The 14,036-nt window shown below is 34.4% G+C and overlaps 3 protein-coding genes across 4 annotated transcripts; all 3 read right to left on the bottom strand.

Moving 5' to 3' along the window:
* Window positions 1-1,387: 1,387 nt before the first annotated feature.
* Window positions 1,388-5,081, bottom strand: LOC111888809 (probable inactive receptor kinase At4g23740). 2 transcript variants are annotated; one of them, XM_042899645.1, is made up of 3 exons: window positions 4,529-5,081; window positions 2,274-3,559; window positions 1,388-2,179 (listed from the first exon to the last, which is right to left on the bottom strand). In XM_042899645.1, exons 2-3 carry the CDS (start codon window positions 3,496-3,498, stop codon window positions 1,512-1,514), a joined length of 1,893 nt encoding a protein of 630 aa, XP_042755579.1. In that variant the 5' UTR covers window positions 3,499-3,559; window positions 4,529-5,081; the 3' UTR covers window positions 1,388-1,511. The 2 variants fall into 2 exon arrangements, with proteins under 2 accessions (XP_042755579.1, XP_023740686.1); XM_023884918.3 differs by having other exon boundaries at window positions 2,274-3,567; window positions 4,529-5,080.
* A 1,189-nt stretch (window positions 5,082-6,270) lies between these two features.
* Window positions 6,271-8,513, bottom strand: LOC111888874 (uncharacterized). The gene is made up of 5 exons (XM_023885006.3): window positions 8,204-8,513; window positions 7,947-7,999; window positions 7,178-7,342; window positions 6,674-6,784; window positions 6,271-6,602 (listed from the first exon to the last, which is right to left on the bottom strand). The coding sequence occupies exons 1-5, from the start codon at window positions 8,412-8,414 to the stop codon at window positions 6,474-6,476; spliced, it is 669 nt and encodes a 222-aa protein (XP_023740774.1). The 5' UTR covers window positions 8,415-8,513; the 3' UTR covers window positions 6,271-6,473.
* Window positions 8,514-10,838: 2,325 nt separating this feature from the next.
* Window positions 10,839-13,819, bottom strand: LOC111888872 (hydroxyproline O-galactosyltransferase HPGT1). Its single transcript, XM_052768748.1, has 11 exons — window positions 13,414-13,819; window positions 13,019-13,082; window positions 12,857-12,906; window positions 12,528-12,779; window positions 12,360-12,432; window positions 12,122-12,245; window positions 11,927-12,014; window positions 11,759-11,809; window positions 11,597-11,668; window positions 11,387-11,499; window positions 10,839-11,165 (listed from the first exon to the last, which is right to left on the bottom strand). The coding sequence occupies exons 1-11, from the start codon at window positions 13,533-13,535 to the stop codon at window positions 11,143-11,145; spliced, it is 1,032 nt and encodes a 343-aa protein (XP_052624708.1). The 5' UTR covers window positions 13,536-13,819; the 3' UTR covers window positions 10,839-11,142.
* Window positions 13,820-14,036: the final 217 nt, after the last annotated feature.

Genomic DNA, 14,036 nt, shown 5'->3' with positions numbered 1-14,036 from the left:
TCGGTAAATTGCCGATGAGATATGTATATCAACACTCATCAACCCAATCAATTATGGGTTCATTTTAGTGGTATAAATAGACACTCATGTTATTGTCAGTGATATACGTTTCTTTGAGAAAATGTATGTAATCAACATTATTGTCCGATCTTTTTATACCATCAGACAAGCTTTCATTGTTGGGGAATTAATACATGTCCTTACGACTATCTTTGGTTAAATGTTCTAGAAATCCAACAAACTTTGTAAACCCATCAAACTAAATACCACATCTGTAACAGATGTTTTACGAGGCTCAAAATATACAAGAGGTTTAAGAACAAAAATAGCTTTGTAGTGAACATCCATGATCACTAAGTTACTTGGAGATGAATTCGAAGCCATAATCTTTCAACTCTTCAATTACTATTGACGATTACAATGATTGATTATATTAGAAGTTTAGATTGTGTTTGGCGTGTCACAGCTAGCTTATTTTTTGAACTTTTTTTAGTTTCAATGTTTGAAAAACCAAAAAATAACTTATAAACTAGGTTTTTAGAAAATTACTTAGACTACCTTTTCATAAGTTTTTTTTTTATAATTTTCCAAATATACATCTAATTAATATTAGAGAACATATTCCTCTAAACGTCGTTTTATATCTTCTACCTAGCTTCCAGCTAACTTTTCAATTAATACGTCAAACATAATATTAGATTGGATGTGAGTAAAGCCTAATCAACTGTTACAAGTTAGAGGTTTGGGTGCAATTCGTTTTTAGTCTTGGAATAAGACAGGTAATATTTGTATACAAACTAGAGGGTTGAAACCGGTAATATGGATTATTGTCGAACATAAAGTTATTTTTCGAACAAATAGGTTGAGGAGTATCTTCACGTGTGAGAAATGATTAAAAAGAGATCACGTCATTATTTTAACAATTCCACCTCTGAGTTGTGGAAATGATGTTAACTAGTGAAAAAGTAGTGAAGAAGAAAGAGATTGTAGAGAGAGATAAACACAAACAAATGTTTCACCGGTCAGAGCCTCGCCTTCTTCTGTAGACGGTACCACGCCACAAGACACTCACCTATCTTTGAGATGGTGTGCACGTGTGTTTTTCTATGGCAAATAAGACATCACACATAGGGTGATGCCCCATATCGGAAGGCCTAGAAACGCTATGGTCGATGGTATTAAAAAAAAATGAATAAATATAAACAAAAATAATAATTTGTTAACCTAAGCCCTTGAAAAAATCTCAAATAATCACATATACTTCAAGGCCCCCTAAAAGATCTCAAATAATCACATATACTCCGAGGCAACCGAATTTTGACTATGAATAGTCAAACCTCAAGCAGCAATTTTGTCAACGAATATGAGGTTTCAAGAAACAAACCCCTAATAAAATAATATTTGACATTACCAACCAATACCAACCCCCATCTTCATCTCTCACATACATTTTTAAATATTACAATTATTTTCACAACTAATTTCTTAAAAAAAAAAAATTAAAATTAATCTTACATTGCAATTACAGACGACCCTATCTGTTGTGCTACCACCGGAGACGCTGACACCTCCGTCGCCGGAGTAGATACCTCCGACACATCCATATTTGTCGGCCTCCGGACATTCTCCACCAATTTCACGACCTCCGCCATCTTGGGCCGCTGTTCCGGCAACCTTGCCACACATTGCATCCCAATCTGCAACATCTCCACCAGCTCCTCCTCTATATTCGGGTACCTCAAAAGCTCCACATCAAAAACCTCAGCCGTCCATTCCTCCCGGACCACCGAGTTCACCCATCTCACCAAATGCACCACCTCCTCGCCGCCGGTGGCATGGGTAGGTGATTTTCCGGTGAGGAGTTCCAACAGGACGACTCCGAAAGAGTAAACATCTGATGCTTGGTAGACTTTCCGGGTGTCGGATACTTCCGGTGCCCGGTAACCGCCAATCCGCATCACCGGTGGCGCTAGCGGTGTCATTACTGCCGCCAGGCCAAGATCACTTACGCAACCGTATCCCTGTGGGTTTAGGAAGATGTTGGAGGCTCTGATGTTTCCATGGACAAGCTTTGTGTTTGTTTGGGTGTGGATATATGCGATCCCTCTCGCTGCTCCGATGGCTATCCGCAACCGGCTATCCCAATCTAGTGGACTCCGGTGATCCTCGCCTCTTTTTGCTGCAAATTTATAAACGGATTCATTTAAACAAAAAAAATATATATAACATGAAACTCCTCGAATAACAACAAACAACTCAGATAGTATCACTACCATGTAACATTGACGAAACACTCCCTTGATCGTAATAATCATACACCATCAACTTTTCGTCTTTGGAATAATAATAAGCTCTCAAAGGAGCAACATTCTCATGTCGAATATTCCCAACAACCTCCATTTGGACCTCAAAATCTCGCTTCGCCGCTGCAACTTCCTTCAACCGCTTCACAACCACCGTGTTTGCATCCTCCAACGCCGCTTTATAAGTCGTACCGAATGTTCCCTTACCAAGCACCTCAGCCGAAGCTCTAAACAGATCCTCAAGGTCAAACGCCAGGCTACTGCCTTCGAAGAACACAAGGGTTCCATTTCCGTTTACATTTTGGCTGCCGGAACGCAGTTTTGTTACCTTTTCTTCTTTCTCCGGTCTCCCGGAAACCTCCTTTTTATTAGAATACCGGAGTATCATTATCAACGCAAGGAGTACAAACGCTAGAGCGCAACCACCGATCGCGATTCCGAGAATTGCAGGTTCGCCGAGTTTTGAAGATTTTTTGGATGACGGTTGGGCGGCCGGAGAGAGAACCGGTGGCGGTGAATTCAAAGGAGAAAGGTCATTTCCGACGAAAGACGAGCTGGGGAATCGTTCGAGAGACTGAGGAACAGGTCCGGTGAGATTATTGTTCGACAAATCGAGAGCTTGCAAACTTGGGATGCTAAGATTAGGGATTTCGCCGGAAAAGGAGTTGTTAGCAAGGTTTAAAGCAGTGAGGTGGCTTAAATTCGAAATGGAAGGTGATATGCTTCCGTTGAAACCATTGTTTGAGAGATCAAGTATCGAAAGATTGTTCCAATTTGAGAAATTTACAGGCAATGGGCCGTAGAGTCCGTTTGATTGAAGATAGAGAGCTGTTAGGTTTGTGAGGTTGGAGAAATCGGGCGGGAGAGGACCCGTTAACCCGTTTGATCTCAAACTCAAGATCTGAAGATCCGACAATTGGCTAAGAGTATCCGGAGGAATAGGACCATGAAGACTAAACGCCGGCAAACGAACGGCGATGATTCTTGACTCATCATGATTACATGTTATCCCGGTCCAGTTAACACAAGCTGAAGAACCCATTTCCCAATTGATTTCGCGACTATGCGAAATGCTTTGTATGAAATTAAGTAAAACTTGCTTATCTTCCAAAGGCTCTCCGGTGACCATGGATATAGTTGCTCCGAACAAGAAAATTGCAGACAACGTAATCATGTTCTTGTTCTTGACTGTCATCTTCTGTGTTGATGACAGATAGTATATAGTTACAAACTCCAAAAGCTATAGAACAACGTTTCTGCTCATCTGAATAAGAAGATGGTGAGAATTAAAGGATATAGTGGTATGTAAGTAATGATTTTCATAAATAACCACCATTATCAGATGAACGTTGAATATAAGGTGTAAATTGTAATTGAAATCGAGTACAGCTAACTTGTATCAGAGTGAACGTTATAGTCAAACAAGAAACGTAAATGAATTCAGTTTGTATTGGTGAGTTTCTTTTACTTTTGTTCATCTTCTTCCGTACTTTACTGACTTCTGATGACATGAGTTAAAAACAGGGTAACAAAACTTTTATTAGTTTTGTTTATTATAGGATCTTACTTATTCTAATTCTTTTCTATTTACAATATGAGAAATTATACCTCAAATATTTTACGTTGTATTTTAAAAACTACGGATCATGGCTTTGTCCTTCCAATTTCTTTTTATTTGGGTATTGCATTTTGAACAATTTACTCAATTATAACAATGAAATTGTGACATTGTTATAACTGATTAAAATTTCCAAAATAGAATATTATAATAAGAAAAAATGTAAACTCGAAGTAATCAGTCTCAAATCCCCAACTCAAATAAAGTTTGACTCATTCAAGTTAAAATCGAGTTGGAGCTTGTATTACGCTAGACTGGTTTCTACTCGATTGTTACCGGATTAGATATCTATAAGCAAATGCAATATTACAAAATCAAGAAGCAAATATTCAACGATGAAGAAGAAACTGAAAAGTGATTGGAATCCGGTTTTCAAATCTCAGTGAAGATCAGCTAAAACCATCGGGTGCATCATGAAGTTCGTTAGAACTTAGAACCCAACAGGCAAACAGGTACATCACTCGATCAACACAGAAGTAGAAAAAACGATGACGAATTTGTAATCGAGAAGGTAGGAATCGTTACCAAATTACATACACAACATTACAAAATAACGATGAAAATATTAAACACAATGAAGCAGACAACGAAAGATAACTGAACTCACTTTTTCAGATCTCTGTGACGATTAGGTAAACCCATTGAACCCTTTGTCAGAATGTACAAGCAATGAGCTAAACAACTCGACCAACACATAGAAACACATGTACTGAAGGAGATTAATGAATCTAATAGGCGGAGAGAGAGATTTTGGAGGTTGGGAGCAGAAATTAATGGAGGTAGGGTGGAAACAATAAATGGAGGAAAGAGGGAGGGAGCTGGGGTATGGAGAAATCAATGAGATTGGAGAGATGAGCGGAAGATGCACGTGGTGGTAAATGGTACGTAGAGGAAGAACTCCAGCGTAATAATTAATCAATTTAAACACCTAAGAAATGTAATGATTTGGAGGGAGAGGGAATTTAGTACAGGTTGTATTGATGGCTAGGCTGTAGCTGGAGGAGAGAACAAAGTGTTCCGCCATTTCCGCGGGTGGAGGACCTCTGTTGAAGAGCGGAGGAGGTAAGCACCGACGAACACCACAACCGCGGCGCTCATAACCCTCAGTCTCTCGTGAATTTGATTGATTGGCCTCCGCTTATAAAACCTGGCTTTTTATAAACAGAACTATTATATGAAAAATGTGATAATCGGTGAAACAGGGCAAAATTTATAAAAATTCATGTGGTTTTCTTCGGCTTATCTACCGAAAAAGTAAACAGAGTTTTTGTTTTTTTTTTAATTTTATTTTTGAAAAATAATAATTTAATCTTCGAATTAAAAAAAAAAAAACACATTAACCTCAAAGCTAAACTTACATTTGTTTTTTGCAACTCATTAATGAAGAAAAACTTAATACGGTATATTTAAAAAAAAAATTAGTGGTTAAATGAAAAAAAAATCCAAACTAGTTGTCATATTTTACATATTTAATTATTACATGTGACAAATTGACAACGATCTTTCTTCATATTATTCAAGTTGAAGAAGTAAAAATTTAGACAAAAATTATGAGTTTAGCATATAAGTTTTTATCTGTTAGAAGAGTTTTGTTTATTTAACTAATGAAAAGTATAGTCGGGGTAAAATATGTTAGTTATTGTTTGAGTTGGAGGAGTAAAGACAAAGTTTCGTCAATATAAAATAGATCATACAAGTAAAATGAAATAAAAATCAACGACAAAAAAGTTAGAAATTTTTAAAAGTATTTCGTTCCAAGTATGTACCCAAATCTATCCAACATATGAAATTATTTCTTATAGAGGGTATCATAATCTATAGTATAACTATTTTTATAATAATATTAAATATGTCAATAACTTGTGAAATTACATAAAGAAAGCTAACAAGCTATATATATTTTTGATGTATTATCAATTTGGATTAGAAAAATTAATAGCATATTGACAATTTATTTATATTATATGTAAGTTTAGCAATTCAGACGTGTTAAGGGGAAAAAATAAGAAGAATTATTGGGGAGATAAGACTTAAGAGTTGCCTACCAAATCCCAGTGGCTACGCCTACGTATAATATGATATTAAAAAATAATAATAATAATAAAGACCGACCAGACGTAACATGCCATTGAATTATTAAATAAATAAACAAATAAAAGCCATGCTACGTTTCATGGTTTAATTATATGTACCAGTCACCTCCATGCCATTAAATCCTTACTATTCTATTCTTTTTTTGTCTTCAACTTGATGGCAACTACATGCTTGGAATTGGCATAATAAATAAATTAATAACATATGATCCTAATACTGATTTTAGTTGACAAATTATGTTTTCGTTAAGAGATATCTTAAAAATATGAATGCTGCATAAACATACGTCACACAATCACCAGGAGCGAGTTAACATTGTAAATTCAATTTACACAAACAAGGAAAACCAACTATTTTACAAACCCAAAAAAAAAGTAAAATATAATAATAATACACGCCTTGACTTGAGTTTACTACTAGTAATATAATTTTGTGACATGCACAGAGAAAGAGTCTGCCTATGAAGTGCTCAAAAAATTTACTGCAGCCTCTTTATCGTTGTCATGGGTGAACAATGCTTCAGCGACACTATTAGCTTCAAACCCCATTTCTCTCAACACAGTGTAGCCATTCACAAATTCCCTGACCTGTAAAAATTAAAAAGTAAATATGACAACATAATTCTAAAGACAAGTAGAAGTAGGAGGAGTTAGTTTACCTTGGTTGGATTATCTCCATATTTGGCAACTGCAATAGGTACTGCTTCTCTGTTAAGACCTGTTGCCAAGTATTTCCCCACCACCGGGTCTACACTACCACTACTAGAGTTCTGCAGAAATCAAAATAAACCCCTTATTTATGTGGATTCTGGAGGGACCAAAATCAATACAATATATGCCAATAACGATGGACTGATACCAGAAAAAAAAAAAAAAAAAAAAAAACTATTCCAGAAAAAACGAGAGCCCACTTGGTAAAAGAGAAGAATAGCAAAAATCTAAAAACTATCACTTTTCTCTGTATCAAGTAAAAAAGAAACACACACACAATATATATATATATATATATATATATATATATATATATATATATATATATATATATATATATATCTGTTTAGATTACGTTTTGTTCTTATTAAGTTGATTAAAGTCAAAAAGAAAGACCACCTAAGTCATGTCCCCATTAAGTCAAAAAGAATCAACCTAGGAAGAGGGCATACCGCACGAGATATTGGTTTTGCAGTCTTATGGGGAAGGTTCTCGAGACCGAGTTTGCTCCAATTTGGGTTTTCTTTCTCTGCTTCTGCGAGTATCTTCCTTTCCAGTTCAAAGTCAAACTGAAATGTGCTTCGAGGAATCTCTCCAATGTGTGGAGACAATTGAGGCTACAATTTGTACAAGTATTTTCATTAAGGACCACAAAATCTTGCCATTTAAAAGGATACCCAAAATACAATACAAGAACTACAATGCTTTACATCACATATAAAGACATATAGTGTACACAACTTAATCTACAATCTACATAGTTATAGTCAACCTAATCACTTTCTCTATCCTCTTTCCATCAGTAAGACATCAAAAATCTGATCATTTGATTTTATAAGCAATTATCAAATTCTAAATCAAGGTCTGGGATCATCGGACAAGTTAAAGTATTGAAAGAGATCAGAAAAGTTAAAGTAAAGGGAGTATAAATATCTGCTTTGGTATTATGTACATAAACTGATGCAAGAAAAGCATTTCAATAAACAAACAGAACATAACAAGTTTGTACTAATATCACAAATACCCAAAGAAAGGCCAAAATATGCATGTATCTTCGAATGATCAATATAATTAAGATGTAAAATAAAATTGATAACAGTAGGTTAAGAATTCAATGCTCATGGACATGTCGATTGATAAAAAAACAATATCGGTAGTCATCAGACAGGGATCATTAAAAAAGAAACAGCAAAGAGTTTGAATGAAGTACAGAAAGGATACCGGTGGTGTAATCCGAAACTCCGGTTTTAAAGTAACCCTAATCCCCATTCCTGCTAAAAAGATATCGAAATAGATTAATAAGTTAGCAAACCTTCAACTAATAGCAATTTCCATATACAGATCATAATCGAAGATGACACAAGGTTCCTAATAATATTCAAAAACATATTATTCTTCTGATCTAAACGACCTTAGTAACAACTAAGAAAATCAATGAACAGATACCTAAAATCATTCTAATATAGTCTACAACTTACAGGAAGAGGAGTTGATGTTATTTCGAGCAGGTGCATGAACAACAGAGTGCCCACCGGACTGATTAATCTTAGGGTAGAGCGACGACGGTCCGTACATCGGATGACTCGATGGCGGCATCGGCGACCCCGAAGATGACGGCGTTGGCCTGTTGTACACAGAAGATTGAGAACTGTATGGTGGATTCAACCGGTTTCTGAAATCGTAATCCATTGTATGGAGAAATTTGATGGAATTGAGGCTTGAGGATCGGGAAACAAGAGTTTTCTATGGGAGAAAACATGGACATCAGACGGGTAAAAGAAACGCGGTTGCCGTTGACCCGCCAGTATCCGTGGATACTTCGGTTCGGCCCAATTAATAGTTGATAACAATTTTATTTGTTTTTATCAAAATACACCAGAATTTTTTATCCATCATATATTGCTATAAAATTAGTATATACATGCATAAAGTAATAATATATTTATTTTGTCATACAAATCGGCAGCAAACTAATTATTTAATCAACGAAAAATACTAATTATTTATGAAATTTAACTTACTAATTAATTAATGATCTTTAAAAATATATAGATTAAAATGACTCGTTTTCCAGTTTTATCCAACTGATTTATTTATTACTAACTTTATTTTACATATTAATTTTGAATCGATAATACGATAAGGATTTAGTTCATTTATTGTGGGAATGGGTCAACTGGTAAAAATCAATAATAGAGAGATAATAAAAATCGTATTTGGATTTTAGCCTAAAAAACTACTTTCAGAAGAAATTTACGGATACAATTTTACCAAGAAAAAGATGATTAGATATATAGTAATATAGAACAACAGATAACTAATCAAATTCTAAATAATGATAATAATTTAAGGGTAAATGTTTATTTATATAACTGGTTATCCCTACTTTAGTCTTCACCAACTCTTCTAATGTTAAGTTATTTAATTTATGTGAAAATTGCAGCATAAAAATGTAAATGATAACATGTTTTTAGATGCGTTGATTTTGACTTGTGGAATAAGAAAATTACAACATAAGGGTTCTTGAGGTTTGGTTGTTCTATATCAACCTTAAACCATTCGTAATCAAATCTTTTTATATCTTTTCTTTTACTTTGCAATATCATGGTTCAACTATCGGGATACAAAATTGAAATATTAGTAAAAAACAATAAAGATATAAAAATTAAATATAATTATATGATAACATGAATTATTATTGAATGAAATAGTTGATTGGACTATGCTAAAAAGAAGTGTGTATTGTCATGTTTTTAACCTCTTTAAAATGAAATATAATTACATATCATATTATTTAAACTAGGGCCACACTTTGATCGGGCTTTTAGGGACGTGTTAAGACCATTCTAAACATTGCCAGGGTTTTTTGAATCGGGACATGGTTTTAAACCAATATAAGAGAACCCATTCATCTTACCTTGGGGTTGTAACATCTAAAGACTAAAAGGTGACAAAAACTGACATATGTCACGTTAACCCGACATGAAATAAATATGTTTGTGTATGATATTTTAACCTATTTAATCCAATGAGTTGACATGATACCATGAAAATTAAACGGATAATGTTAGAGCTGAGAATTTCAATTCGAAAATAACCCGATTATTTATTTGAAAGTTTATATATATATATATATATATATATATATATATATATATATATATATATATATATATATATATATATATATATATATATATATATATATATATATATTATGGGTTGATTTATTTTGTAATGTGAAAACGTTTTAGCCCTATAGGTAAAGACTTCTTTTTAACTTTCTCTATTATGTCCCAAAGTACATAGGCCACTCGACTACTCTCTCTTTCCTGTTATCCCATCCTCGAGCTCTCTAATTCATACACTTTCTATTTTGTCCTCTAAACGTATTATAAATTTAATCATATCGTCTATCAACTACTACTTTTACCATTTTTTTTTGTTTTTTTTTTCATTCCGCCTATCCAACTCCTACTTTTCCAACATATTTAGTGTTTTAACCTCAAATGACACAACACATTTCAAGGTCTAACCCTAACCCGAAACCCGACACAAACTTGACTTAAAAATAAACGGGTTGACATGGCGCGACACGATACAAGATTTAAACGAGTTGGGTTATGGTCAAGCTCTTTCAACCCTAAAGCTGAAGCAACACGACACATTGCCAGGTCTATTAACCCCAACTTTAATCAAACAAAACTAGCAACTAGATGAGATCATTTGCAATTTTGTGTTTGTCCATCGAAAATATGATTCAATTTTTAGCCTTCCATTTTATAATACATTACTGCCGAATGGGTGTTACAATCAAAAATCATAAATAAGTAAATAAATAAATTTAAACAAATAAACTAAAATTTACATTTACTCAAGTGCTTCAATCTTTTTAAAGGATTGTTTAAGGTAATATTTACTCAAGTGCTTCTCTTTTTAAAAGGATTGTTTAAAGTATTACCTTTGCCATTGTATGCACAGGATTTTTCAAAGTATTACCTTTTGGCATCTATTAGGACTTTTTATTACATTTAGTGCATTTCCTTAATAATTTAAATGTACACATCAAAATACTTTGAGAAATGTAATTTTTTTGACACAAAACAATAGCAATAGCATAATTAAATTTTTAATATTAATAAATAAGTTTCTTAAAGAGCTCTAGTAACAATAATACTCTTCTAAAGCACTCTCATATCTTAGAGTTTGTATGTATCAAACAAAAGAATCAAGTTTTTGGTCAAATTCAAGAAAAACGGTTCACTCGACATGGTTGACCCTGATTTTATAAAGTTATATACGAATCGACGAAAGTCCGTTGCTATAAGTTCAACTTCCCTAAGCATTAGATATCTCCTTCTATCTTGGTTGTGTACATGTCTGTTAACACTCTTTCACCTTCTTTAAATAAATCAACTTATGCACCTGCACATATGCCCCCTGAAACACAACAAACACATTAAAATCCACACCTTCATCATACTCTTGCCATATTCATCAACTGTGTAACACATAACAGAACAGAACAAAACAGATTGGTATGCGTCTATTCTGGGCCTTGGACCTGGACTGGACCTGATATTAATGAGACAAAAAGTTGCGTTTTTTTACCCCACCTAAAAAGGTGAGACGGTATGCAAAAGACGTAAATGCCCTCTCACCTGTTGACCAAGATGTGCAGCAAAACTTTTTGTCATCAATATGTTTGACATCAAGACCGATGAACCAGGATCCAGTACTAACATCATCAAACGCGTATGTGCGAAGAATAGATCTGCCAGCTCACAAGTGAAAAAAAAAAGTCAGACTAATTATTTAGCAATGAGATCTCATCTAAAACTACGAGGGGCATTTTAGAAGGATGACAAAACCTGTTTATCGAAACAAATCTAGCCAAAGCCTTGGATATAACAAACATTTCACCAGATGCATGGCGAAAATACCTGTTATATGAAAAAATAAATAAATAAATAAATAACTTTTATCATTTTTTAAAAATTTGTACAATGAAAATTCAGATATTGGCTACTTACGTTTTCCCATCACCAAATTTCCACCAATCAGGTTCGTACCATTTCTGACCCCTGCCAAAATCCACATAAAAAGATGGATCAAGTATAATATATATATATATATATATATATATATATATATATATATATATATATATATATATATATATATATATATATGACACTTACTGTTCAGAGAAAACTTCGCCTGATTTCATACACCCGATATATACACGGGGCTTATCTATATGAGCTGCAAGTGTACTTCCCAAGGCATCTGAAAAATAGATGTGTTTACAGTAAGAGATACTATTGTTTATTTTTATAGTATAGAGTAAAAAAACTAATAAAAGCATGATATAGCTTTTAGAAATAGAAAATTACCAATATTTACATACACATCATCATTCACTTTGGCATAGTATTCAGCTTCCCATCTTTCTGCAGCATGGGCAAAGAACAATTTGGTCTTCTTTGGAAGTTCCTCAGGAGCCTCCACATGGCTTTCCTGTTGAATGTTTTGATAGATAGATAGATAGATAGATAGATACATCTCAGTAATCACTTTCCAACTATTATGATGAATAACAAAATGCCATGAGCCCTTATGGCTTATACTTACCAGGATAAAGAAATCGTTGTGGCTCTTATCTTCAATGTCTATGTCCCTATCCAGACTGTCTCCACGGTTAGAACTGCAAGTTAAATCATGTAGGCATCACATTTTCATCATGGAAACAAAAAACAAGTGGGGATTTCAGTTAAAAGAAGATGAAAAAAGGCACTGTACCTTCTTCCAATAACAAATCGAGCAATAACACCTTTTTCATCCTCCATCTTTTTCAAAGCTTCACCAGTTGTCATCCATGCCTTGCGTATCACTTCCCTGTTGTTCTTGCGACCAAATCCTGTAAGGACTCCAATCATCACCAATGGTTTCTTCTTCAGAGGAGGAGGAGGATTTTTTGTCTTTGATACAAAGCCTTCTTGGCGAGCTGCAGCTAGTTCCATCTCAAGAGCTGTCAGTTTCTTCTGTTGTTCCCTAACAAGCATACAAACGTTAGTTATGAACTAAAACATTGATTAGAGTCAAAGACTTAAGGTTAACAACCACATTACCTGCATCCTATAATTTTCAATGTATCATCCACGGATATAGCAGATTTCCCCTGAAATTAAGTCGTAAGAATGAATTCTATCAATCCGACACTGAGAGGATGTGATGCATAGTGTCTTAAAAGTAATACTAGATCTAGAAGCATTAACAAAATTTATTATTACCTGGCCTGTTATTCTGTCAAGCTCTTTACCCATATAAACCCTGTCCTCTGCATCCTGCCATAAACTTCACGGGAGGACGAAAAGGAAACAAATACAAATATGATTTAAGAGATGATTTAACAAAGTAACTATGCACAATCTTTTTTACAAATAAACAAGAATGATACCGATCTAGCATCTAATTATACTGCATCCGCTAGGCAATGGATTCAGTAAAAAAAATACGACGATTTAGCAACAAATTAGTAGATGTGATGCTTATGAATAGAAAAGGAATTTCTTGAATCAAACTTCAAAGGAAGAAAATGATATACAGTAATTACGCAGTGGGGTATTATCACTTCATCCGATTAAATCGTGTGAGCAAAATTAATATGCAGAAGAAAACAACTCACCGGCCGGCGACATAGAAAGAGGCCATTGCAGCGATAGTGCACAGCATTAAGGCTGAAATAGGGGATCGAAAAACCAACCCTGCCGCAGCATTCCGGTGGTAATTCGATCCCTTACTTTGCATTTTTCCTAGACAGAGGCTTCTACTTCTCTATTACAAGCGATTTCACAGTGATAAAGTTGAAATGGATTTGTTCACTGATGTGAGCGATACATTTGAGAAAGTTCCGTTACGCGATCCGAAGGCAAGAGTCAAGACTCTGAATCTAAATCTGGTGTAGAGTAACCATAACAAGGACGAATCACGATTGCCAGCGTAACTCCGAAATTGAGCTTCTAAATCTATCCAAGTTATTGGGCCTTGGAAATTGGAGGGTTCGTAAAGACTAGGGCTTTTCTTTTTGGTGAAATCAAGCATAGCCGGTTTGAGTTTATTTTTGAAAAATCATAAATGGTTAAACGGATAAAATGTCCGACTCGGTAATGTGGTCCCCTATATATAATATGTCGAACTTTTGTTTCAAAGTTGTTTCGGACCTCATTTTGGAGTTTATATCCCTTGTTCTTGACTACATCAATTTCAAAAAATATCTTCTTCTATTAGTGAAGATACAACTTTTATAGG

The sequence above is a fragment of the Lactuca sativa genome, chromosome 2, assembly GCF_002870075.4.
Source record: "Lactuca sativa cultivar Salinas chromosome 2, Lsat_Salinas_v11, whole genome shotgun sequence".
NCBI lineage: Eukaryota > Viridiplantae > Streptophyta > Magnoliopsida > Asterales > Asteraceae > Lactuca > Lactuca sativa.
Note: the sequence above shows the minus strand (reverse complement) of the source record. Positions and strands in the feature narration are given on the sequence as shown.

What these genes read in the sequence shown, in the direction of transcription:
- LOC111888874 (XM_023885006.3), bottom strand. Translation starts at nt 8,414, where the DNA reads ATGGATTACGATTTCAGAAACCGGTTGAATCCACCATACAGTTCTCAA. An exon ending in TAACATCAACTCCTCTTCCT is followed by an intron (nt 8,000 to 8,203) that starts GTAAGTTGTAGA and finishes ATATCTTTTTAG; the next exon opens with CAGGAATGGGGATTAGGGTT. An exon ending in CAAAACCAATATCTCGTGCG is followed by an intron (nt 6,785 to 7,177) that starts GTATGCCCTCTT and finishes TGATTTCTGCAG; the next exon opens with AACTCTAGTAGTGGTAGTGT.
- LOC111888872 (XM_052768748.1), bottom strand. Translation starts at nt 13,535, where the DNA reads ATGCAAAGTAAGGGATCGAATTACCACCGGAATGCTGCGGCAGGGTTG. An exon ending in TCTTTCTATGTCGCCGGCCG is followed by an intron (nt 13,083 to 13,413) that starts GTGAGTTGTTTT and finishes CCTCCCGTGAAG; the next exon opens with TTTATGGCAGGATGCAGAGG. An exon ending in AAATTTGGTGATGGGAAAAC is followed by an intron (nt 11,669 to 11,758) that starts GTAAGTAGCCAA and finishes TTCATATAACAG; the next exon opens with GTATTTTCGCCATGCATCTG.
- LOC111888809 (XM_042899645.1), bottom strand. Translation starts at nt 3,498, where the DNA reads ATGACAGTCAAGAACAAGAACATGATTACGTTGTCTGCAATTTTCTTG. An exon ending in TGTTTCGTCAATGTTACATG is followed by an intron (nt 2,180 to 2,273) that starts GTAGTGATACTA and finishes ATAAATTTGCAG; the next exon opens with CAAAAAGAGGCGAGGATCAC.